General features: G+C 47.4%; 1 protein-coding gene across 1 annotated transcript in view; it reads right to left on the bottom strand.

Annotated features, from left to right (window-relative positions):
- ADCY1 (adenylate cyclase 1 (brain)) overlaps positions 1-27,618 on the bottom strand; it is a 95,482-nt gene that overhangs the window by 5,031 nt on the left and 62,833 nt on the right. Inside the window, exons 5-7 of the mRNA XM_011983278.1 lie at positions 11,623-11,750; positions 2,814-2,972; positions 521-662 (exon numbers count right to left, since the gene is read on the bottom strand). Of these exons, the coding sequence (XP_011838668.1) occupies positions 521-662; positions 2,814-2,972; positions 11,623-11,750 (429 nt within the window). The remainder of the gene's footprint in view (positions 1-520; positions 663-2,813; positions 2,973-11,622; positions 11,751-27,618) is intronic.

The raw sequence follows: 27,618 nt of genomic DNA, 5'->3' as shown, positions 1-27,618 counted from the left end.
TGAGCCTGATCCCCTCACCTGAATCCTGCACCCTCACCTGAGCCTGACCCCTCACATGGACCCTGAAAGTGACTTGATCACTCTTGATCCTGTCCAGATCACTTTTCTCTGGGCAGGGTGACCTCAAGTGCCCCATGTAAGACGGTAACAGCCTACCTCTGTGCCCAGCACTGCTCGGTTCACAGAGCTCTCCATCCCTGGCCCCCCTGCAGGGTTTCATGCCCACTTTGCAGGGGAGGCAGTGAAGGCCCAGGGAGGGGAAGGAGGACACAGAATGGCCTGCCCTGAGGTGACCCCAGATCTCTGACTAGGGGTTCCGGCTCCCTTACCTAGACCCCTCCCCACACCATAAGAAACAAGGCCCAGGACAGTGTTAGTGGGGACAACTCTCCCCATCTTAGCAAGTTCACAGCCCGGAGAAGCAGTGCTTGGAGAGGAAGCAGGAGGAGTCACATCTGTAAAGCTCTGCACAGGCCCAGCAGCTAAGGATCAACCAAGTAAGGGGGGCTCTGGTGCCTACCTTTCGGCGATGGGATGGCACAATAAAAAAGGTTTCAATGTTATGAGTTTTCAAGAAACTGTTCCTCTCATGTCCGTAACCTGGTTCTACCTCGTAGTCCCCATTCAAGCACGCTAGGGTCGTCTTTGTGATATGAACCTTCCTACAAAAGAAGGAGGCAGAGGCCGGATGAGTGGGGAGCCACTGTTCAGAGTCTGCAGGGTCTCGCCAGAGGGGAAGGGGTGCAGGCAGAGGCTTCCCTGCACCAGGGCGGGCTCCACAGGGAGTATTCACGCTCCCATGCAAGTCCGTCCATGCCAAGAGGGAGGGCCCAGGCAGAGATACAGCAGGGCCATCAGGAACCATGCCCAGCAGGACAGCAGGGATGACTGAGGTGGGGGACACAGGGCCAGAGGGAGAGCAGAGGAAGCAAGGGAGAGAGAAAGAATATGTCAGGACTTATAAGGGAAGTTGAGGAAAAAGTGGCAATGATTTGAAGAAGAGAAAGAGGAGAGGAGATATGGGAGTCCCTCCCAAACCACGGTCTGGTCTGGTCAGCACAAGGAGTGGGCAGACCCCACTGGGTAGCAAGAAGTCAGGGGTGGCCACGGTGTTCACACACGAGGTGGGGTGGGAAGCAGGGTGGTGAGAAACAGGCTGTGGAGCCCAGGCGTTCACGCCTCCCCAACCAATCTTCTGGTGAGGGCAGGAAATTCCCCCACAGTTGGCGTTGTCTCAGCAGAAAACTCGAATACCCACAGTCTCTGCTCCTTAGCAGGGAACGCCTGAGCTCGCAGGTTTATGGGGCGAGAAGCAAACTCCCCAGCTTCCAAAACCATTCCCTGCAAACCCAATTCTTCACTTCACCGCACAACCTTCTGAACTCCTCGCGGGGGAAAAGCTTGGGATTCATAATTAAACTCTAAGGCTGGCTGAGGACGAAAGCAGGGAGCCTGGCTCAGATGGGAGGCGGTTGAAGGCAGAGCTGCCATGCTCACTGGGATCCTGAGAGGGTGAGGACAGGGCTCGAGAGGTCATGAGGCCTTTCTCAGTAGTGGCTCCACCAGGATCCCCAGAGGAGCAGGGGAGTGGGAAAGGGAGGGACAGGGAGGGACTGCCAGGCCAGGAAGAGGAGAGGTTGCAAAGGGGCCAGAGGGCAGCATAGGCAGGTTCTCTGACTCCAGCCTCAGCTCGTCCCTGTGCTGCCCCATCTACAGGGACCGATTCCTGCCATCAACTCAGAGTGCTTGGATCCCCAGGCCCAGTCCCTGCTGGGATGCTCTCTGGGTGCCCCCATCAGCAGCTCCCATTGGCCTGGGGCAAGCAGGGTGCTCATGGAAAGCCTCAACCTTGCTGCTTCCTGCCCCTCCGGAGGGGCCCTGGAAGCACCTGGGGACACCGTCACCCCCATCAGCCTGGCCCTGAAAAACAAAGGTCACCGAGGTTGTCTGGAAACTTCCAGGCACCACAGTCTCCAGAAAGGCAAGTGTCTGTGCATTCCTGTGTTCAGCTGATGCCTCATCCATTCCATCAGCAATGGAGATAGCAGCTGCATAGCCCGGCCTCAGGAGCCAACAGGGAGAGGAAAACGCCAGTTCTCACTGAAGCCCCTACTTCATGCTGAGCCCCGGGCACACTGTGGGGCGGCCAGTGTTCTGCAAAAGTTGCCTGCTGAGGGGCAGCCAGCGTTCTGGAGAAGCTGCCTGCTATGGTAGCCACTGCGAAGGGAGATTACAGGACCCGGGGGTGGCAGAGGGGTGCATGGAAATCTTCCTCAAGATAAGGCTGAGCCTGCCATGGAGCACAGCCGTCAACAGCCCGCAGCACTTCTCAGAGAGCTCAAAGAAAGCATCATCTGTGACCCAGATGTCCATGAGCTCCTAGATGGCTGTGTGGAGCTTGGGGGTGGAGAAGGAGCTCTAAAGTCCCAGCACTTTCCATTTGCATATTTGAGAAAATGAAACCAAAGACAGCAAAAAGAGAAGTGATGCAGTGACAATAAGCCATGAGGACAGCACCATACCATGGGCAGAGGTCCCTACACGCATCTGCTCTAGCCTTCTGGTCCCATGACAGGTTTTTGTAGATGTGCGCCAGGCTCAGCTGGGCCCAGCACAGAGTGGCAGCGAGGCTGGGTGGAACGCCCACCACAGGGAGTCTGGTTGGCAGGTGTGGCTGGGACAGGCAGGCTTCTCCAGGAGCACTCACACAAGTGCCCTCAAGAGCACAGCCCAGGACCTGAAGCACGGATTTAGCCCAGGGGTGTGCAGCCACCACCCACCTCCCTCCCCTCCTCACCCCATCCCCGACTTACCCTGGCAGGCCAGCGGCTTCCATGACATTGGCCAAGGTCACATCATTGGACCACACGTCATACTGCCACTTGCGCAAGCCCAGGACACCACAGAGGACCCTGCCCGTGTGCAGACCCACACGCATGTTCAGGTCCACCTCGGTGGCTTCAGCCACGGATCTGCAACACAGACACAGAGCGTGGGGCTGGAACCCACCTTGTATCCACCCAGGCGCCACCTTGCTCTGCATCGCTAGGCTGTGAGCACCATGGAAGCTGGGGCCTTGTCCTTGCTGCATGTGGCCTGAGCGTGGAGGTCTCCTGGCATAGTCAGTGGACACAGTGCCTTCCTGCCCACCTGTCAGCTGAGGGCCTTAGGCAGGAGGGGTGGCTCTGGCCTAAGCTCCCAGCCAGCTCACACCATGTCCACACCAGACCCATGAGTTCCCTTCATGGCCTCCTAGAGGGCCTTCCCTGCCCAGGGCAGTCCCCAAATCCCAGGTGGACCTGGTCATTACCGTGGAGTGTGGCATCATGACAGTTCAGATTAACATAGGGCTCTGTGAGGTCACTGCTCCCTCGCAGGGACCCATGCCTGCTTGCCAGCCAGATGCAGATAACAATCCGCTGGAAACATCCACAGAATCTGCAGCCCAGGCATCGGGCTTCCCACCCCTTCCTGACGCACAGTCGACCTTAGGCCTCAATACAAACTTATGGTCAAGGCCTGGAGGCCACATCCAGACATGACAGGCTGGTGACATGAGAGGCATTCACCAGGAGCCGGGGTGGGGAGAACAGAGTACGGCAAGGGGCATTAGGGAAGGGAACAGAGACAGAGCAGGTGGTGAGAGAACTGAAGGCTTCTGGGAAACCCTAGGCCAGCCTGGCCGAATCTAGATGCCCATCTCTATGCCTCAGTTTCCTCGTGTGTAAACCCAGTTCCAGCTAAATTCACTTTGACAAGCTCTGAAATCATTTAAACTCTAACCCAGTGCATCTTAAGGCTTAAGAGGCCAACCTCCTCTTTCTATTCCATCCGGGATGGAAATACTAACAAAAGTTCCAAGAAGGACTGAGGGGCGGGCCATCATGTGGTGACAGCAAACCAGCTCAGCCTGGAGTCCCATTCTGGAGGCCTCTGTGTATCACATTTGTCAATAACAACACGGTACGTGCAAGGCAAGGCTGTGCCACCCACCCGAGAAGACTGTGTGTGGTTTATCTTCACTCCGACTTCCCACTGGGGCCTTCTTCCTGGAGCTCCAGCCAAGGCTCAGGAAGCACCTGCTCAGCACAACCCCACTGCTTCCCCGGCCTCCACTGAAACCCTTGCCAGCCGCCTGTCACTACCCACTTCATCCTTACAAGGGCCTGTCCTTGAAAACCACAGCACTTGGAGGCCCTGGCAGCCACTCCAAGGCAGATGGCTGCCCAGACTACAGAATCACACAAGTCCCGGCGCAGATTTCTGAGTTCAGAAACCTCAGTAAACTCAGAAGTATGCATGCCACCGATTTACAGTATGTGGAAGTTAGACTACTGATATATCTTTAATACCTATGTAGTTTTATATATTTTGAACATACTTTTTTATTTAACTTTTTTTCAGTTGTTTGCCAATCTCCTTTGAGCACTGAAACCAAACGCTGAAATAAAAATTTATTTTTCAAAATTCACAAAAGGAAATGAGTATGGGAAAATGTAAATAACAAAACATACTAATAATGTTTTTGTGCACTGGTAAGTGTTTGTACCTCTGAAGCCATGAAACGGTAAATGGCAAGGAGACCTCTGGTACCCATGCCCACCTTCATCCCCAGATCCCCTTGAGCTCACCAAAGCTTTAGGCTCCCAGCAAGTGGCACCTCGGCCAGCCTCCAACCAAATCCACGCCACCACGTTCTACCAATACTCTCCATCTTCCATCTTTCCCAGTAGGTTCTGCCTCAAATATCTCAATTCTTGGTAACATCAAATCTGCGTTAACTGAACAGTTACTTCTAAAAGAATGATGCATCCAGAACTGCTCTCATAGTAACTCCTCCTGGTCTCACCATTCCTGGGATGCCCAAGCTGGCTTTGTCTAAATCCAACAGAACCTTTAACTTCATTTCCAAGGAACAGAATTTCCACGGACTTTCTTGGCTTTATTTGTACTATGTTTTTTCTTAATTTGTGCTCTCAGGTTCTTATTTATCACATGTGTTTTTTAGGCAGAGGAAAAGTCTGACATTTGCCCACCGCCTACAGCCATGACCTTGGTCCTCTGAGCTGGACCCCAACAGGAAGGAAAAGAGGAAGTGGCCCATCTTGGGCAGAGGGGGCCACTGTTGGCCCCTTGGCATGAGTAAATTCTGGCAGAGCTGAAACCTAGTCACGGCTGCACTGAAGCTCGAAAGTGAAAGGACAGGTGAGCACACATTCATTCATTTGTTCAATGAACGTCTATTGAGCATCAGCCATTATTTCAAGCACTGCAGCTATAGCTGTGCATACAACAGGGGCAAAAAAGAGGAGAGAGGACACTATAGAGGCTGATTTACCATCACCTAGGCAGAATTTCTAGAAATAACAACAACACACACGCCTGCAGCAGCCTCCAAGCCCCCATCCTTGTGTGGTGGGAAGGGTGGGGCAAATGGTTTCAGCCTCAGGTGGTTCAAGCTCATCCCCTCAACTTGGGCTCCTCCCTTTCCCACCTAAGACTCAGTTTTCCCATCTGTAAAAATGAGCTTCTCAATCTAGAATATAAAGATTCAGAAGCTCCACGTCCCCTAAAATTTTAGGGAAAACCATGTGTGGTGGGTGTAGAAGTGTGCACACAGGCATCACCTCTCCCACAGAAAATCCATCTCTAAATGTATCAACAGGTCTGGCTCTGAAAACTAGAATTCAATAATTAGAGGAAGTAATCCTCCAAGTTTTTCCATGCTGAGAAACTGAAGCATGCTCCATGGCTCACACACAAGCCCCCTTGTTAAAAAGTAAGGTACTGTTGGGGACAGCCCAAGTGCAAGGCAAATAAGGTTAGCAGGCATTCCTTCTCACACGACCTCCAGGGATGCAGGCTGGGGGACAATCGAGTTCTACTGATGACTGCAGCACACACAAGCTGAACCTAGCAGCTCAAAAGTGGGTCAGGGAGGAAAAGCACATGCCATTTACTTCCAATTTAATTCAACGTAGTAAACCAAAAATACACACTGCCAGCAAGGCATCTCAACTGAGTCTATTTAGCAAAAATGGTGGCTTGCACACTTGGTGGTCATGTGGAATAATGATGTTCCTGTTCAAAATCTGATTCACGGTTTGCCTATCACCTGTGATGGACAAGGCTTCCCTCATGAAGTGGACAGACAAGTCCACATTCCTATGGGTACACAGAACCATGTGGCTTCAGACAGAATCCTACAGAATCGGCCACCGGCTCCCTCTTTCTGGGAGTTGATGAATCAATACTTGCAGCGGCTGCTAGAACCCAGTCTATGCAGGCCCATTTAATCTGAGATCTCATTAAATTATCAAAACAACTCAGAGATGCAAACACTATTTCTCCATTTTACTGCAAAGAAAACTAAGGACTCGAGGAACCTGAAGCATCGCCTGAAGTATGGGAGCCAGGAATCTGGCAGGTTCCTGAAATCAGACGCCCCTCAGCCCACTCATGAAACACAGCAGCTGGGGATGAGGTGGCTGAAACCATATGAAATGCCATTTTGGTAGGCCAGAACTGGCTGGCTAGGAGCAACTTGCTAGGGTGACCTAATACTCAGGGCATCTCTGGGAGAGGAGCAGAGCTGGTGGTGTGTGTCAGAGGAGAGGGATATAAGCAGAAGAAGGTGGGTGAGCACAGACCTCACACAGAGCAATATCCCAGTGGGGGAGAGGGACTCAAACCTGAGTATCCCCCAAGGCAGGCCCCAGGGAGGGGTTCAGGCCTCATCTGACTTCACCAGCAGGAGAAAACGCCCCCTTCTTTCTGCCCCAAGAGTGTCACACATGACTTCCATGTATGGAATACAGAGAGGGAGCATTGGGAAGCCTCAGACTGAGCCTCTCATTGCATGGAAGGTGAGAGATTGACACAGGGACTGATGTACTGCCTGTGTCCCTGCAGCCTGGGCATTGCAGGGAGTCCTGCAGAAATCCCATTGGAAATTCAAGGTCAAGGACTGGTCTCAAACCTCAGGACACAGGGCCTGGTCTTGTCAGCCTGGCTGCAGCAGCTGGGAGACTGGTCCTGCCACCCTCATCTTTCCAATGCTCTGTGGGCTCAGAGACAGGATGTCATGAGGTGGAAAAGGCCAATTTACAGAGGGGGAAAACTGAAGCTCCAAGACAAAAGGGACATGTCCAGGGTCACACAGCTCTTCAGGAGCAAGACCAGCAAAGTCACCAAAGTCGCTGGACAGTTAGGATACTTCTCATCCCATCTTCATCTCTCCTATAGACAGGAACCACCTGGCCCAAACAGGGAATGTATATCACTTTTAAAGTATTCACTAAGAATCATACCAATAAAAATTAATGGGCACTTCCTTAAAATAGCATACCACACTCCTAAATAAAGCCCAAGTTTGAGAGAGAGGGGGATCTGATCTAGTGATGGAGGTCAGGGCAAGTAAGCTGGGGGCAGGGTCAGACTGCCCAGGGCCAGCTGCAGGAGCCCAGAGCCTTGGAGATGCCCCAGCCCACTGCTCTGGCCTCTGGATGCTTTGGCTCCCAGCAGGCCCAGGCTGGCTAAGCTGGGTAGCTGAGGAAGGTACAGGCCCTGGGATCCCACTTTCAAGTCCAGCATTCTTCACCTTGTCTTTACAAAGAGATGCCCCTCCCTGCACTTCAGAGGGCCTCTCTCAGCCCCACCTGGATTCACACTGGAGCCTCACTAGGCCCATAGGCATTTGACAAAACGGGTCCTGGACTCTTCCCAAATGATTGATCTGCATGAAAAAGGACTAGATGCTAAGCGGAGGAGGCCTAGGTTTAGAGATCAGAAAAGGAAAATATATCTATCCATTTTTCCCATAGGAATAAACATCCTTCAAAGTGATAAAACAAGATCTTTCCCACCTGTTCAACAAGGGAAAGACTTTCTCCAGCCTCAGAAATCAAGACCCAGCTCTGGCTGCATGCTTGCCTGCACCTGCAGCAATTTCTTACTTGTGCTACCAGCAAAGCATTGGCCTGAAAAGAGGCTGACAATGGAGCCCCAACCCTCACCCTCTATCAGAAAAGCCTCTGGAACCACGGAGTCTGCATCAGATGCTTCAAGAATCTTCCAACCAGCCAAACCATCCTGATATGATTTGGCTCTACATCCCCATCCAAATCTCATGTCCAGTTGTAATTCCCAACGTTGGGGGAAGGACCTGGTGGGAGGTGATTGGATCATGGGGGTGGATTTCCCCCTTGCTGTTCTCATGATAGTGAGTGAATTCTCATGAGATCTTGTTGTTTGAAAGTGTGTAGCTCTTTCCCCTTTGCTCTCTCTCTCCTGCAGCCATAAGAAGACATGCTTGCCTCCTCTTTGCCTTCCACCATGATTGTAAGTTTCCTGAGGCCTCCCCAGCCATGCCTCCTGTACAGCCTGTAGAACTATGAGTCAATTAAACCTCTTTTCTTCCTAAATTACCCAGTCTCAGGTAGTTCTTTATAGCAATGTGACAATAGACTAATACAATACACATCCCTTATGTGCCTTAGGATTTCCTCTGCCCACTCAGAATTCCCCAAGCCTGGAACAGACTTCTCTGTGGGCCTTGGAAAGGGACATATCTGACCTGCAGGCCTCTCTCCTTCCTGGTCACTCAGGCGCTGAGCCTGCTACCCAGGGCTCTATCAAAAGAGGAAGTCAGTGGGTAACCGCTGAAATTAGTGTCTTGGGGCATAGCCCACTCCCTTGGAGATGGAAAGGGCTTTCTGGAACAGAATCAGACTCAAGACAGGAAAAAAATGCAGTTGAGAGTGCAGACCTCACTACTGAGGAGTGGCAGGGAGCAAACAGAACCAGTGTGCACAACTGTGAGGCCCAGCATGGGCCCTGAGGGGAAAGGTTAGCTCTGGCCACTTTACCTGTTCACCTGAAACTTTGTGTTTCCAAAGTTTCAAATAAAACACTCCATTTCAAGGTAGGAGGAAGAGAAAGACATTATATAAAGTGTCCTCCTCTGCCTGGGCAAGCTCCCCCTGTTAATAAACATATTCTATCCTGCATGTGCAAGGCAAGGACACACACAGCCCAATGTGGCTGCCAGGGGATGCCCCAGAGGCCCAGATGGTCCCAGTAGAAGGCCGGCCATGCAGAGCACACACTGGTGGGTCCCAGGGTCTGTGACAGTCTGAGGAGGAAGAAGGGTTTGTTTGGCTGGGAGGCATCTTCCGCGCTCAGTCTTTGGTGGCTTTTCTTCTGGTCCAGAGCCAAGAAGCTGAGTGACAGGAACTCCGGTGTGTAGAGCTTCCTGAGGCCCTGGGAACACTCTGGTAACCAGGAGCCCAAGCAGAGAGCAGCTACAGGAGGCCCAGGAAGATGCCCCTGGCACTAGGGTAGACCAGTTTCAGGTAGCAGGGCCAGAGATGTGGAGCTGGGGGCACCAAAGCCTGGAGAATCTCACAGACTGAGAGCCAGCAGCTGGAATGCCAGGAGAGCCGGCCAAGAGGACACAGGTTCATGGAGCAAGTGAACCAGAAAGTGGAGTAAACCAGGTGAGTTTGCAGCTCCAGGCAGCTCCAGGCCAGGTGCAGAACCAGAGGGCAGACGCTGGGCTTCCTGGGCAGCATCCAGGAAGAGGCATGCCCACAGAAACAGCTTATAACCCATCAACATGCACATCGAGCAAGGCAGAAACAGGAGTAGAAGGAAGGGCAGCAGCCTTTAAGGCCCAGAACCTCAAGCAGGAGATGGGGTGTCACTGAGCACAGGAGCATTCGCAGCCAAGTGAGGAGACCAGGGGCCAACAAGGAGCACCAGACCCCTCTCAGGAGGACCCCGGTCGGCACAGCCAGGGTCACCAAACTTCAAGGGCACAAGGCCATCCGGTTCAACTCCTCAAGCTACCTGGTCAGCAAGGTCAGCTCACATCATTCAACTCTGCTTGTGTCTGTGCTCAGCACTGAGTGGGGGCTGCCCAAATATTTACTAAGCAAATGGACTGACATCTGTCTCCTTAGAGCATCTACCTACAGAGCCTCATTTTCGCCTAAGGAGATCACACAAAACCAGATGTGATATGATATATGATCTATATATACACAAGTAGCATATATGATATGTGATGTGACATAATGTGATTTATGACAATGTGATATGATGATGTGACCTATGATGAAATATGAAAGACAATTATACGATGTGTGATATTTGATACAACATGTGACATGTTATATGGTAGATGATGTGATATGTGATATGTGATATGTGATATATATTACATGAAACACGACATGGCATGTAACATATGACATGATACGACATATGATCTACAAGTGATACGTGATGTAAGGAAATGTATGATGTCATCTAAGATGCAACATACAATATATATGATGTGCTGCGATAATGTCCCATCCTTTCAGAGAACAAGTGATGGTCATCACCTCTAAGTCTTCTCCAAGCCAGGCGTCCTTCCTTCCTTCCTTCCTGCTTCTGCCCAGCATCTCCTCCAGCCAGGCTGCTTTTCTCCGGGGCAATGGCTCTCTGTTAGGCTGTGTGCTGAGGTCAGCTGAGGGGGCTTTTCTACTCTCAGTCCTAGACCACACTCCAGCCCAGCCACTTCGGGCTCTTTGGTTCATCAGGGACTTTGGTTCTCACAGGCAACTCTGACACGAAGCCATATCGGAGAACCGCTGCCCCGGAGGGCTCGGCTTTGCTCACACGTCCCTGACATGCAGATGCCAGAAGTGGGCGCAATGCTCAAGGTGCTGGCCTCCTCCCGACAGCCTCTTTCCATCACACCGTCTGCAGGAGCGCCACATGGGGCAGCCCACGAGGCAGTGATGCGGCACAGGGAGCCAGCAATCTCGCCCCATCTCTCAGCCTTGCTGGCTGGGTGTTTGCCTGTGCATCCTTTCACCCGCAGCTACCCATCGTCTCCCTACACAATTCTTATGCTACTACTTTCCCACTCCAGGTATGAAGCTATGCCCCATCCCTGTTGGCCCCATCTCGTTGGAGCATACCCACTTCTCCACATTTGGAGATGTCTGTTTGGATCTACACTCCATACATTAGCTCAGCCTTCCAGCTCCACACCTTCCCTAACTTGACAAAAACATCTATGTCTTCATCCCAGTCTCTGATAAGGACAATGACAACATAAGACTGACCAAGAAATGGGCAGGCCTGTCCTCACAGGTGTAATATTCATCCCATGAAGACTCACCTGCCCGGATCCCAAGCCTGTCTCCCCACACAGAGAGCACCTGAGACCCAGTCACCTTGCTGAGTGAAGAGAAACATACACATTTACTTCCGTTTAATAGAGAATTCAGCTAGATTGGGGTCAAACCTTTCTGAATGTCTTATCTGGTTAAGCTAAAAATGAATTTATTTTTGCATGACTCATGCATACCTGACAATACGCAGAATTCCTGTGGACAAAGAAATACAGTCACACATGAAACGTAAAGGCGGGGAATCATGGAAGCATCCTTTCACGCTTTCCTGAACCTGGCATCCTTCTAATGCTGGCATCATTCTCTACAGCCTCAGACCCACCAGGACAAAGCGAGGCCCTGAGAGGGGAGCCCACACGGGGCAGGTGGCTCAGCTTCCAGGATTTCGATGTGTAGACGCCCCAGGTCACTCCTCTCAGCCCCACAGTGTACTTACGTGATGGTATCAATCATGTCGAGCCCCATCTCCACGCAGCAGTGGGCATGGTCAGTCTTGGGCTGGGTCAGTCCCGACACGCAGTAGTAGCAGTCCCCGAGAATCTTGATGCGACGACAGTGGTTCTCCTTCAGGGAAGGGGAAGGCACACGGTAAGAAGACAGCACTGCAGTGGCTGTGAGCACCTCTGCTGGTTCCACCACCTCTAGACACTGGTGGCCACAGAGCACTGACAAGACACACTGCACCTGGGCCAACACCTTCCCACCCAGGCCACACCCTTGTGTGGTCACCACAGTCTTGAGGGCTGGGACCAGGCTCACATCAATCTCCTTCTCCCTTTCCCCATACCTCACATATGGCCTCTTTCCCCTTGGGGGGTCCATCCCTCCTGTCTGCTTCACTGAGCCAACTCTACAGGATGATCCTTCAAGGTCCAGCTGGAATGCCACCTCCAAGGGGCATCTTCCCCAACTCCCTTTATTCCCACAGCACCTCCCTTAACCGCCATGCAGACCATCACGGACAGCCCTCCAGAACGTGCTAGATTCCCTCCAGCAGCTGCTTCTCCCCAGGAAGGGTGGACCTCTCACCCATCTGGGTGTCCCTGGGGCTTCTGACCTCCCCACCCATAGGGCACACTCCCCGGAGGCAGAAGGCACTGGCCAAAGCTGAATGTCCATCTGCTCATCTGTACAGTGGTATGAATAGGAACAGCAGCACCAGCCTTGCAGGGCACGTGGAAAGTGGAGAGTTAACTCTAAGACCCTGTATTGTCTTACTTGGATCAATCAGTGTCAACTGGGATTATCATCATGACTGTTGTGTTTATTTCAGGGACAACATTAAAACAGCAGCTTTAAAACATTTCCATTTCAGGACCCCTTTATGTCTTGAAATCACTGAGGACTCACTAAAAACAAAAACCTTTTGTGTAGGTGGGTTATAGCTACTGACATTTAACAATAAGAATTTTTTCGTGTACAAATGCATTTAAAATAACAGTGAATCCACTGCAGGTTAACACAAGTAACATTTTATGAAAAATTATGACATTTCCCCAAACAAAAGACAATGAGTGAGAAGCACAGAATTGCAGTTCACTTCTGCGAGCCTCTGTGGCGCCGCCGACTCGAGGGCAGACAGTGGATTCTGTGACCCACTTCTGCATCCAGCCTTCATGCTGTGCTGTCTCTGCAGATGCCCGGGAAGGAACCAGCCTCACACAAGCACAATGCTGGATGAGGAAGGACCTCACAAGTCCCCTGAGATGGTTTTATGAGGCCACAGAACTCCTCCAGCCACTCTGAGAACACATCGGTGGCTTATATTTAATGTGATCTTTTGGTTTCTAACAAATGACTGGGGCCGTAGGTCCTCTCGAATGCTGAGTTAACACAAGTGCATTTGGGATGAGAGTTACCAGTTCTCATGATCCCTGTGCTCACCTGTGCCCCACATTCTTAAAGAAGAGGAACCAGGGCCAACACAGAGTGAGTCAGGGCAGGGCCAGGCCACACCAATCGCTGGGAGCCCCAGTTCCCAGGCTGAGCAGGGATTGGCCAGCAGCTGAATGGCCTGTCCATGGAAGTATCTTCCCAGAGCTGAGTAGACAGCTGATGACCCTGCTGCTGCCCTGAGCTGCCCTCAGGCCTGGAGTTGCAGGGACCTTGAGAAATGATCCTGGCCACTGCCCAGCATCAGAGATGGGGGCACTGTTGGGCATACAGTTGGCTCTGTGCCCAGCTCCTTCCACCGCTGAGCCTCCCTCAGCACTCCAAGACTGTGGACAGGAGATAAGGGGAGGAGGTGATCAGAGACTTCAGTCTGTAAGATGGACACTGAGGCCAGCCTTGTAAAGCCCAGGGGCCGAGTCTGCTCCATCAGGGCCCAACAGGCTCCTCCTGCTGACAGGGAGCTGGTCACAGAGAAGCTGGTGATAGTCCAAAGACATCCAGGGTCTGGCCGCTTAGTGTCTCCTCCATCTCTGCATGACTGTGTCAACTACTTAGCCCTTAGAACCCTGGCATCATCTGTGGAAGGGGGTCTTCCCACCTGCCCTCATCCCCCGGCAGGCTGAGCTGCAGCTGACATGAGCCTGTGTCAGGGGCCTGGGAGCACGAGTTCAGAGCTGGGTAGGTAGGTCCACTCCACCCAAGGGCAGGCTTCTTGGCCCAACAGCTGCTGTTTCCCAGGTGTCCAAATGTTTCAAAGGGGTCAGGATGTGCCTGCTTGGAGGCTAGCTGTGGGGACCAGTGATGATCTGGGCAAGGGTCTCCGTGCAGTGGCTGGCACCATGGTTACTGTCACTGCAGCAATGACAGGGCCTGGGACCACAGTCAGCGCTCACAGAAGGGACTGTGTCCTGTCCCAGAGAAGGTGCAGCCAAGAAGCCACAAAAGTGACCCGGACACAGGGTTGCTGCCTGGTTCCAGTGCCAGCCCCTCAAGGCCCAGCCTGAATGACCATTCACTGGACCCCAGGGTGTGCTGCCAGCGCCAGTCTCTGTCCTGCAAAACTGAAGACAGGGCCCCTCACTAGGGATGCGACCAGCCAGTCTTCTCGAGCCATCCTCACCAGAGCCTCCAGGCCCACAGTCAGCTCTGGGCTCCCTCCTAGGACACTGCTCTGTCCCCATTGGCACTGCCCTGGCATGCCCCGTGCATTCAGGCCTGCTTCCAAACATCCCCCAAATGTCCCCAACGGTCAGAAGCAGGTCTGAATGCAAGAGGCCTGCCAGGAAGGAGAAGCGGCCACCCCTCACACTCAGGCTTCCTCCGCCCAGCCCTGCCGCTTCCCACCCCCTCCCTGAGATTAGAAACCCCGTGAGCACTCACAACCTGTGACGATGGCCCTGACACATCAGGATTTCTTCTCAGAGGTCCCAAAGGAGGGCTCAAGACCCCTCTGGGAGCCCACAAGAGCCACAGTGCCCAATGGCTGCTGGAACTCTTCTTGCACATGGTTTTGGAAGGGTTGCCAATCCCCAATGTAAGGACCTGTGCTCTTGCATCGAGGACTTTGATGCGGGTCCCTGATCATCCCTGCATCTCATGCGCAAGAGTGGACTCAGGGATTGTGGGCAACTGCCAGTGTCCCTGCCCCCACCTCAGCTCTGAGCTGTGTTTCCAGCATCTTTCCAGGGTCTGATGGGTACCAGGGCCTCCTGGTCATCTCTGTGAGTCCAGAACAAGCCTATTCCTGGAGTGGGACAGGTTGCAGGACAAGGCTGCTAAAGGGATGAGTGTGCATGAGTGAACAGGCCAGTCAGATCTGATGGTAGCAGGGCTCCAGGGTAAAAGGCAAAGGAGGGGCCTGTCAGTACAGCTGCTCCAAACAGCCCACCCTGTCAACCCAACTATCCTATTTGACACCAAGACTTGGCATGGCCACCGCAGAAAAGGACATCGCTGTGGGGCTGGCTGGGGTGGAATCATCAATTACCATCCCTACAGGAGTCCTATGTAAAAGGAGGCATAAACAGCACATGGGAATGAAGGCCAAAGAGACACCCACGGAGCCTCAAGTGTGACCGTCACTGCATGGTGTGGGCGAGCTGTGAGTGGGGAGAACCTATCTCTGCATGAGGACCAAGGGCAAAGCCATCTAGCACAGACTATCCATATGCACACAGTCATGTGGAAGGCCTTACAAGCACATGAGGGCTTGTGTATTCTGAAGAAATTGTCCAGAACAGTTGTCTTTAGAACAGCAATCCTCTCCTGGAACCTGGACAACATATACTATACACACACATGTGCACAATTCCAGCTCACCCAGCATCCCACATGAGTCTCTGGAAACTGTTCTGAGATGCAAAGCTGAGGACCCTCCTGGGCCCTCATGGTGTCCCTTTCCCCCCTACCTGCATCACGCTGGCACTAGTGGAGACAGTTTAGGACAAATGTTGAATACACTGCTTTATTTTGTCTTTAATCTCAGAGGCCCTGGCTTTTGTTAGCAAGCTTAAGAGATCAAAAAAGGTATTTCTAATTGGTTTTAGTGTTTCTGATTTTAGACTCTTTTGTATAAATATGCAAAGTCAGCACCTAGAGTCCACTGCAATAAGCACCACAGGAAGTGTTGTGTCTCCTCCAAAAGAAGAAAGAAGATGAGATGGAGGGTTGGCAGGGGCTCAGAAGCATGTTCAGCCCTAAGGGACAAGAGTTGTCCCCTCCCTCCCAGGCTTGAAAGGGACAGGACTGCAGGCAGGTGATGTGACAACAGAAGCTTCTCAGTACAACAGAGTGGCTACAGGAGAATTCAGATAGGAAAATTTCCTGATTCACTCCAGGTGTGGCCTAAAGTGCTGCAGCCAGCTCACAGACAGTCTGGGCCCATCATGGTCTTAAGGGTCTGAGCAGGTAGCCACAGGGAAGGGTCTAGAACAACAAGAACTCACATAGGCCAGTACATTCTGACCCTGCCCAGCCCCAGGACCCATCCCAAAAGGGCACAGAGGTAACGTCTAAAAGAAAGCAGGGAGTCGGTGGCTCAGGAAGATCCACTGCCAATTCCAGAGCTCTGACATGCCCAGGCTGCTCTAGGGCCAGTTCTAAAACAGTAGAGTCCAGAGAGGCCAGAGGACGACGCATGGACTCACACACTGCACCCTAATTCTGAGAAAACAGGTACCCGGGAGAAGGAGAGGATGAGAAGCCTGAATCAATCCAGTTTTTGCCTGAAAGTGACCGCATCCAAAACCCAAACCGGCTAAGTCCAATTAACTCTGTAAGACTGGAGTGTTTGGCTCTCAGTGGAAAAACGAAATAAGAAATTTTAGAAAACTCTAGAGGAAGCTTCCTGCTACAGAAATAGGGCAGAAGAGCTGAAACATAAGAACTCTGCAGACACCTGTCCATCAACAGGATCAAATCAGGTCCCCGGAAGCCTCCCCGCCTCAGGGGAGGACTGAAGAATCAGCGTGCCCTGTTGGGAAGCGCTCTCCAGGAACAGTTTCACAGTGAATGCACTACCAGCATCAAAAAGGAACAAAAAGGAACCATGGAGGGGCAAAGGGAAACCCAACACAAACGTCTAACTATACACACAGGAGGAACAGTGGGCAGGGGAGGGGTCTCTCCATGTACCTCGACTTCAGTTTTTTACTGTAGAACGAACCGTGCAATCACTTTACGTGCCTGAAAAGAAAACTTAAAAACAGTGATACCTAAAAGATCAAAACCAAAATGAAATAAACCTGTTACCAGCATGATCACAGAGAGAAGAATTATTCCAAGCGATGAGAAAACACATATTTGACTGTATGTCTGGCAGAATATAATGCAAGGACAAAAATAACCACAAAGAAATCTCCAATTGCATTCAGCAGACTTATTGTTGAAAATAATATTGGCAATGTTATTTTGAGCCTACTATATATAGAAGGATGAAACAAATAATGTTACTGTCATTAGAATTTTCAGCATCACCAAAAAGATACAAATATAAAAATCCAAGGAGTGAAGTGAATTGGAAATATCAATACAAACTCATAATTTATTTTTATTTTCCTAAAAAAAAATCCTATCTCAGTGCCCTAAAAAGCCTCGGACCAATTACAACACAGATTATAGGGCTGAAAAACCATTTCCCACTGAAAGAAACCAGGACTTCTAGAAAAATGCTTAGTGTGAAGATGCTGCTCAGAGATGACTGACCTTAAAAAAAAAAAAAAAAGAAAACAGAAAGTAACCTGAACAGGCTCCCACTTGCCAAAACAGGAAAGTTAACACCAAAAATAAAAAAAGATGGCAATCGATCAAAACACATCAAATTTTTTAAAATCCATGACTTCATAACGGGGTGCTGATTATTATTTTGAAAACTGATAAGTAAAAGTAATCAAACATTTACTATTTTTGAGAATAACCCAGTAGCTGAATAAGTATTCTTTTTTAGAAAAAATCATGAGCTAATAATGCTGAAGAAATTAGGGAATTAAAAACCTCCATCTTGCAAAGTAAATGCAACATAAAATGTCAGCCATGCTTGCAAGGCAGCTGCTATAAAACCATTGGGTGCAATGTGGATGGGAGACCATTGATGGACAGGTCACACGGATAACCACTCCACCATCAATCTCAACCTGGCAAGAAAAGCAGCCAGCACCTGCCTGCTAGAGAGAAGCAATGAGAAGTGCACAGCCACCCAGGAAAGGGTTATTAAAACAACAGCAACAGGCCGGGCACGGTGGCTCAAGCCTGTAATCCCAGCACTTTGGGAGGTCGAGATGGGCGGATCACGAGGTCAGGAGATCGAGACCATCCTGGCTAACACGGTAAAACCCCGTCTCTACTAAGAAATACAAAAAATAGCCGGGCGAGGTGGCAGCGCCTGTAGTCCCAGCTACTCGGGAGGCTGAGGCCGGAGAATGGCGTGAACCGGCCACTGCACTCCGGGCGACAGCGCGAGACTCCGTCTCAAAAAAAAAAAAAACAGCAACAACAACAAAAGCAGATCCAAGAAACTACTAAGTCTCCTGAAGATCTACCAGTTCACAGAAGCCGAGGAGAGGGCAGGAGGAGCACATAAAAAAATGTCACAGAGGATGGGGGGCCAAAACGGGAGGGGCACTGTTAAAGATTAAAAGGGAAATCCCAAGACTAGCTAATTCCTAGAAACAGTAAATACTTTCACTTGCAAACCAACCCATCCCCAGTCCATGCCCTAACCACCCTTTGTCTAATCTAACTCTCACCTACCTGCCCTAAATCACTCCCTGGCCAGGTACCAACCAGGGCCCACTCCTATAGCCCAGAGCCCATGCACGTTATTCAAACTATCTAATCCTAAACCTGATAAGCTGCTTAACCTGCCCCACCCCTTCCTTCCCCTGAAACCACAATGAAGGCTCAAGGCCACACTGTCCCCTTCCTCCTTCTGCCTGCTGATGACCTGGGTGCTCACTGTGTGGCCCTGTTTGGCATGGTGTGAATGCCCTCTGGTCTACAGGCTGTGAGTAATAAACTTCCGTCAACGACACGGCCTGTGTCATTGTTCAGTCACCTCCAAATATTAAAATCCTGCAAGACAATCAAGACATATGTCCATCTCATTTGTAACCTGGTTGGAACAAATCAGCCAGGATGAAAAGACATTTTTGAGACACAAGGGTGAGCCGAGCCCAGACTGGGATTAGAGATGATGTAACTTTCATCAGTTTGGTTGGGTATGATAATGGTATCGTGGTGGTACCAGGTGAAATGTTCTCAGATGATAGAGTTAAAGGATTTATGGAGGAAGTGAAATGACGTCTAGGATTTGAGGGAAGGCAGAGGGTAGAGACCAAACAAGACTAACCAGACATTAACAATTGCTGGAGCTATATTACGGGTGAGAATTCACTTCAGGCCTCCTGTGTGGCCAGTTTTTTAGCAGCTCACAGAACTGGGGTGTGGGAGCAGCAAAGGATGTACAGACTCTCCAGTGTCCTTTTCACATTTTATAGTCACAGAAACCAAGACATGAGAAGTAAGGATGACGTGGGCGTAGTCCTTGCAGCTGCCTGGTGATTCCTGGCCTCGGAATCAAGCCCAGTGAAAAGATCCACAAGGAGAGCAAAGGCTGGGAGGGGCTCAGGAAGTATGGAAGTGAATACACAGCTCCATGAGCCTGAGACTTTACAGGGACAGCTCTGTCTCCTGGGTCAGCTTCCATAAGTCCCTTTTGGAAATATCCAGAGTAGACACAAAATAAATGAAAAATAATGACCTCACTAACACAAGACATAATAATGTCATCTTTTGGCAATTAAAGGTTGAACGAAATGGTCAGATTGTGAGATAGAGGAGGGGCCCCTCTTAGGGGTATGCAGGACCCCACAAGCATGGAAATAAAGGAAAATCCTGAGTTCCTTCAAGGGAAATTCCAGGCTCCCAGCTAGCCCTGAGAGGTAAATGAGCAACTTGATAAGCAAGAAGGTTAACAGTAGCTTAAAACAATAGCCAAGGAAGTTAAAGTCACAGGATGTTTGGTTCCCTATAGAAAATAAAGATAACATCTTAACATATGTCCCTGAGTTGTTTTTTAGAAACCTAGACCCCAAATGGATATGCTGGCAACTTCAAATAATGGAGAACTGAGGACTGAACTCTGACTGCCAGTCTTTGTCCTAAATTTCTTCCTTAAGGGCCTGGAGGAAGTCACACCCACAAGCCAGAGCTGACATTCTTTTCTGTGGACTCCGACATTTTAAACAAAACTTCTCTTCTTTAGCCAATTAAAAATCAGAAAATCTTTGATTCTACCTAGGAGTCCTATTTAAGATATCCTTATTCAAGATATCCTATCTTTTTAGGCCAAACCAGTGTATAATTACCACGTATTGATTTACGATTTTGTCTGTAACTTCTGCTTTCCTGAAATTTACCCCCGCCTTCAAAAACCTTGCTTGCAAGCCATTGGAGAGGTTCTGTCTTAAGCGGGAGCTGCTCAATTCTCCTTCCTTGGCACCCTGCAAATGAAGGCCCTTCTTTTTCCTGCTGTAGATATTTCTCCCTCCATGTAGATATTTTGGCTTTACTGTGCTGGGCAATCACACCTAGGCTCAGTTGAGTAACAACTGCACCGTAAAGCCATGCATGTTTGCCTCGTCATCTGTGACCAGGAGGCCCAGAGCTGTGTCAGCCTGTAGGAGGATTCTTAAACCCGGCATGACACTTGTCCTATATTCCCTTAAAGCAAATTATATGAATGCAAGTGATCCTAACTTAAACACTCATGAAATCATTGCTCAAATACTCCTGTGTTGGGTCCCCATGGATCAGAATGTCTACTGATGTGTCCATGTTTGGGGTCAGCACAGGCTTTCAGAGGCCATCAGCTGCCTCAGCATATGCCACAGGATTACTGAGATCCAGGTAGCCTCAAGCCCAGTCCAGGGAATGGGAATGTCTCATGGGGGTTGTCTAACCTCGCCACACTGACCAGTCTACTCTTGTACTGATCTCCGTCAGGGACCTGCTTGTACCATCTGAAATCTGAATGCACGTCTGGCATGCGCCAGGAAACAGTCACTGTGGGGCTGAGAACTTACAACAATATGAGGTGCTCTCATTGGGAAAAAATGTTCCCAGAAGGGTTCCTGGAGTTATGACCACAACTAAGGGGCTGTGTTCCCATCCACCTAAGGAATGGGATCAGGATGAGCCCCAGGCGGCCCAGCTGATAACCGGCCAAGCTGGGATTGTCTTATCTCTGCAGATGGCACACAGTGAACCCCTCCATGCTGCCCCACAGTCTTCTGGAAATGGATGAAGGAACTGTGTGCTTAGTTCAACCAGTTCATGTTCCCGTTAAGAAAACTGACATCCAGAGAAGGGGCCCTGTCCCTCTGCAGGTGAAGGTAGAGTGAGACTGGGCTTCGGCAGGTGTTTCTCATCAATACAAAGGGGTGTGGCCAGTCTCCCAAATATACATGGGTATTAAAGCAAATGTAAATCTAACAAGCATCCAATAAATGGGGAAAAGGTCAAAAATATTGTTCACATCTGTGACTAACAACCATGGCTAAGGATATAAATAAACCATCAGCTACTATCAAGACTAAGGCAAACATGTTCTGTGTTTGTTTAACTTCCCACAGAGGCCTTCATAGAGAAAGATAGGTTTGGACTGCAGCTGTGTGTAATTTTCCAAGCCTGCCCTTCACAGGGGCCACTTGCATCACCAACACAAGGGCCTCAGACATTCAAGTATACCTGTGGTACACATATCCCACGTGGTCCTACTTCATGGTGGCCACCTGCATCTCCAACACCAGAGACTCAGAAACAGGCCCTTGCAGCCATCAATTATACAACCTGGAGGCTAGAGTCTAAACATGACCCAGCCTGGCTACCAGTGGGGGGCTTCAGTATGCATGGACATCTGGCAGCCACGACTCACTATAAACCATTAGAAAGAAAGGCAGCTCTTTCCTGCATATAATGCCCCTATGGAGACCAAGGCATTTAAAAGACATGCTCCATTGCTGCCATACAGCCAGATATAACGTGAGCACATCTGAGGGACACGCATCTCACATGCTCCTACTTCACAGGGGCCACCTGCATGTCCAACACCAGGGACTCACACACAACACCAGCACATACGAGGCACACACATCTTCCTACGTGCTCCTCAAAAATTGACTCATGCAGATTAGAGTAAAACATACACTTGAATAATATGTAACACCATCAATGCACAAAGAAAATACAAACAAGTAATACAGAAAAAAAAAAGGAGCAAACTGGGTCATTCCAATTTTGAACTTCTAGGCAGTTACCTCAACAAGGGGAAACAAGATTCAAATTGAACTTCTCAAGATGAAAACTAGAGTGTCTGAGATGGAAACTATACTGGATAGAATTAATGATGGGACATACACTGCACAAGAAAATAGCTACTATCCAAATGAAATAGAAAGGAAAAGAATCCAAAAATTTTGAAGAAAATCACCAATGAGCTGCAGGCTCCCTCAAGAGTGGAACTCCTTAATACATGTGGAATTGATGTCCCAGAAGGAAGAAGAGAAGAAGCCATAAAATGTATTTGAAAAAGGATCACCCAGGTTTTTTGTTTTGTTTTGGTTTTTTTTTTTTTTTTACCAATTTAACTGTAAAACTACAGATGCAAGCTCAACATACTGCAGGCACAGGAAACATGAAGAAAACTCAAATTCACATCAAAATCAAATTTCTTACAACTAGTGATGAAAAGAAAAAAAAAGTAGACAGAGAAGACCTATTTCAAACAAAGGAAGAGAGTTGATGGCAGACTTCTTGTTGGAGACAACATGAGAGAAGACACTAGAACAACATCTTCAAAGTTCTGAAGAAAACAAAGCAAAACTATCAACCTAGAACTCTCCATGCGGTGAAAATACATTTTTAAAAACTGAGGCAAAAAAAGAGTCTTTCAGAAGTATAAAAACTGAAAGAATTCATCACCCACATACCAGCGCTATAAGAAATGTTTTTTTAAAATTCTTTTATTTACTTTTTCACACACAGTGTCTCACTCTGTCACCTAGGCTGCAGTGCAGTGATGTGATCATAGTTCACTGCAGTCTCAAACTCCTGGGCTCAAGTGATGCTCCTGCCTCAGCCTCCCAAATAAGTAGGACTACAGGTATGTGCCACCACACCCAGTTAAGTTTTTTTTTTCTTTTTTTCAGTAGAAATGGGGTCTCATTATGTTGTGCAGTCTGGTCTCAAACTCCTGGCCTCAAGTGATCCTCCCACCTCAGCTTCCAAAGTGCTAGGATTACAGGTATGAGCCACACCCAGCCAAAAGGAATTATTTAGGCAGAAATATAAAACACAAAGAAATATTGACTGCATAAATGAATGAAAAGCAAAGGAAATAGTTACTACATGAATAAACAGATCAGATATTTTTATTGTTCAAATCGCTTTGAAAGAGAACTGACTGTGTAAATAAAATGTAAAATGGAGTTTATAACACAAGAAAAAGTAAAATGTACAGCAACAACATCATAAAGGCCAAGAAGGAAGAAACAGATGTATACAATTGTAAGTTTCTTATGCTGTAATTAATAAATTATGTGATGGTAGACTGCTAAAAGTTAAAATATCTATTATAAACTTTAAAGCAACCACAAAAATAACAAAACAAAGAGTTATAAGCCAATAAAGACAGTGAGATGGAATCATAAAACATAATAAATTGGCAAAATGGCCAAAGAAAACAAAAAAGGGAATAAAGAACAAATGAGACACACAGAAAGCGAATGGCAAGGGGACAGACTAAACCTAACCGCATCACTAACACAAATAGTCCAAATACCCCAGTTGAAAGCAGAGATTGTCACCTTAGGTAAAAAAAAAATAAAATAAAAGCAAAACTAACTAGGAACAAACTTTAAATAAAAAGAGACAAACAGGCCGGGCATGGAGGCTCACATCTGCAATCCCAGCACTTTGGGAGGCTGAGGCGGATGGATTCCCTGAGGTTCGGAGTTCGAGACCAGCCCGGCCAACATGGTGAAAACCCTTCTCTACTAAAATTACAAAAATCAGCTCGGCATGGTTGCGGGCACCTGTAATCCAAGCTACTCAAGAGGTTGAGGCAGGAGAATCTCTTGAACCCGGGAGGCGGAGGTTACAGTGAGCCAAGATCATGCCACTGCACTCCAACCTGAGCAAGACTCTGTCCTAAAAATCAAAAACAAACAAATGAACACATACAAACAGACTAAAAATAAAAGGATGGAAGAAGACACAGACCTTCCATATCCATGGGTTCTGCATCTATGGATCCAATCAACTGCAGATGATAGAATGTAGTTAGGTCTATCAAGGCTGCATCTACACTGAACAGGTACAGCTTTTTTTCTTGTCATGATTCCCCAAACAATACAGCATAACAACTATTTACATAGCATTTACACTGTAGTAGATATTATAAGTAATTCAGAGAAGATTTAAAGTATACAGGAGGATGTGTATAAAGGTTATATGCAAATACTATGCCATTTTTTATAAGGGACTTGAGCATCCAGATTTTGGCATCCAGAGGTAGTCCTAGAACCAATGCCCTGTGAGTATCGAGCGACAACTATTCTTTCTGACAATAGTCAAAGGAAAGTTGAAATGGCTCTATTAATATCAGACAAATGGGATTACAAAGCAAAAAATATTACCAGAATAAAGAAGGTCATTTCTTAATAATAAAATAGTCAATTCATCAAGAAGACATAACCATTATAAATATTTAAAAATTGAATAACAGTTTAAGAATACATGAAGTAAAAATAGAACTGAAAGAAAAAATATACAATTATGTTGGAGATTTCCATACTTCTCTCTCAATAATTGAGAGAACAAGTAGCCAGGAAATCAATAAGACATGAACAATCCTATCAACCGATTGACCTAATTGGTACTTACTGAACACACTATTAACAATAGAATTCTACAAAATCAGAGTACTAACCCACCAGAGTAAGCCATATTCTGGGCCATAAATTTAAGAGGATTCAAATAATAAAAAGTATGCTCTCTGACCACAAAAAAACTAAATTAGAAGTAAAAAACAAGATCTTTGAAATATCCCTGAATCATCTCTCTAAATAACCCATGGGTCTAAAGAAAAAAAAAAAAATCAAGAGAAATTAGAAAGTATTTTAAACAGAATTAGAAAAACACACAACATACGAGAAATTGTGGGATACTGCTAAAGTAATACTTTCAGGCAAGTTTACAACAATAAATTCTTATATTAAAAGACATAAAAAATGTTTAATTAATGGTTTTGGCATCCACCTTAAGAAACTACAAAAAGAAGAGCAAATTAAACCCAAAATAACCAGAAGTAGCATAATAACAGAGATATGAAAACAAACTAAATAGAAAAATAGAGAAATCAATCAAATAAAAAGCAGTTATTTTAAAAAAAACCAGTGAAACTGATAAACCTCTAGCCAAAATGATCAGCTAAAGGAGAAAACAAAACTTACCCAAACCATGGATAAAAGAGGTGACATCACTATAAATTCTACAGACATTAGAAGGAAAACAAGGAAATACTAAGAAGAACTACCACCAAGCTTATTTAAGAAAAAAAAAAAAAAAAAACTGACCTGACTAGCTCTATTTAAAGAAACTAAATTTATAGTTAAAAACTTTTCCACAAAGAAAATATCAGGTCCAGACGGATTTACTGGTAAATTCTACCACACATTTAAGAAAGAAAGAATACCATTTCTACAAAAACTATTCCAAAAAATTCAACAAAAGGAAATATTCCCAAACTCATCTATGAGTTAAGTGTTATCTTGACACCATGTACAGAATAAGAAAAGCCACAGACTAATATCTTTAAGTAACATAAATGAAAAATTTTCTAAACAAAATTTTAGAAAAGCAAAGCCAACAATAAATAAGGATAATACAAAACAAATCCTCCTCAACTTATGATGGGGTTACAACCCATGAATGCATGGTAAGTTGAAAATATTGAAAGTCAAAACTGTGTGACCGATCGGGAGCTGTGGCTTGCTGCCGCCTCCCAGCATCACAAGAGGAAGGCACTTTGTATTGAATGTGTATCACTTTCCCATCATCTTAAAGTCAAAACAGCATACGTCAGACTATCATAAGTCGGGGACCCTCTTTATGTCCAAGTAGGGCTTGTCCAAGGAACAAAAGGATGTTTAGATATCCTACCATCAATCAATGTAATTCATTCTACGAGCAGACTAAAAAGAAAAACCATATGATCCTTCCAATAGATGCAAAAGAATTAGACAAACTTCAACATCCATTTCTGATTAAAAAAAAAAAAAAAAAACTCAGCAAATTAGAAACTCAGCAAACTAGAAATAAAAGGAAAACTTGCTCAACTTGATAAAAAGTATCCACAAAAAATCCAACTGGTAATATCATATTTAATGATGCAAGACAGAATGCCTTCCCCTAATGTTGGGAACAAGACAAGAATGTCTGCTCTTGACACTTCTATTCGACATTGTACTGCTGGTTCTAGGCAGTAAAAGAAGGCAAGAAAACAGAAATAAAAGGCACCCAAGCGGGAAAGGAAGAAGAAAATCTGTCTTCATTTGCAAACAACACGATGATTTATGCAGAAAATATATGTATACGGAAACCTACTAGAAATAAGTGAGTTCAGCGGAGTTTCAGAACAGTTTACTAATACAAAAACTCAACTGTACAGTTGGCCCTTGAGCAAAACACAGGTTAGGAGTGACAACCCCCATACAGTTGAAAATCCATGTATAACTTTTGACTACCCCCGAAAACATAGCTACCATTGAGCAGAAACCTTACCAATAATATTAACAGTTGATTAACACATAAATAAGCTAGTATCTATTTAGGTTGGTGCAAAAGTAATTGTGGTTTTTGCTATAAGTAATTTAAGTAATTACAGTTTTTGCTATTACTTTTCTTTTTTTTTTTTTTTTAGATGATGTCTCGCTCTGTCACCAGGCTGGAGTGCAGTGGCACGATCTCAGTTCACTGCAACCTCTGCCTCCCGGGTTCAAGTGATTCTCCTGCCTCAGCTTCCCAAGCAGCTGGGACTACAGGTGCCCGCCACCACACTCAGCTAATTTTTGTACTTTTAGTAGAGACGGGGTTTCACCACGTTGGCCAGAATGGTCTTGATCTCTTGACCTCATGATCCGCCTGCCTTGGCCTCCCAAAGTGCTGGGATTACAGGTGTGAGCCACCGTGCCCGGCCTTGCTATTACTTTTAAAGTCAAAAACCACAATTGCTTTTGTACCAACCTAAATACATGTATAATCCTTTATGCACTCAGGGCATATGCAACCTTTTCTTAACGTTTTCAATATTTCTAGGCTACGCAGTTCATCTGTCAGTTTTTCCAAAGTATCACAAATCTCCAAAATATTTTCCAATATATTTATTGGAAAAAACCCATGTATAAGTGGATCCACACAATTCAAATCCATGATGTTCAAGGGTCAACTGTATTTTGCTATACTAGTAATGAACAATCAGAAATTAAAAGCTAAAAATCAATAGCATTGGCCAGGCGCGGTGGCTCACACCTGTAATACCAGGACTTTTGGAAGGCCAAGGCAGACGGATTACTTGAGGCCAGGAGTTCGAGATCAGCCTGGACAACATGGTGAAACCTCATCTCTACCAAAAATACAAAAATTAGCTGGGCATGGTGGTGTGTGCCTGTAATCTCAGCTACTCTGGAGGCTGAGGTAGGAGAATCACTTGAACCTAGGAAGCAGAGATTGCAGTGAGCCAAGATCACACCACTGCACTCCAACCTAGGCAACACAGCAAGACCTACCATCTAAAACAGAAACAACTAAGAGCTACTTAGGAATAAATCTGATAAAATACATAAAATACATATACACTGGCCGAGCATGGTGGTTCATGCCTGTAATCCCTACAACTTTGGGAGGCCAAGACAAGAGTATCTCTCGAGCTCAAGAGTTCGAGACCAGCCTGGGCAACATGGTGAGACCCAGTTTCTACAAAAAA

The sequence above is a fragment of the Mandrillus leucophaeus genome, unplaced genomic scaffold (genome assembly GCF_000951045.1).
Source record: "Mandrillus leucophaeus isolate KB7577 unplaced genomic scaffold, Mleu.le_1.0 Scaffold248, whole genome shotgun sequence".
In the NCBI taxonomy this organism is placed as follows: Eukaryota; Metazoa; Chordata; class Mammalia; order Primates; family Cercopithecidae; genus Mandrillus; species Mandrillus leucophaeus.
This window is presented reverse-complemented; position numbering and strand designations above follow the sequence as displayed.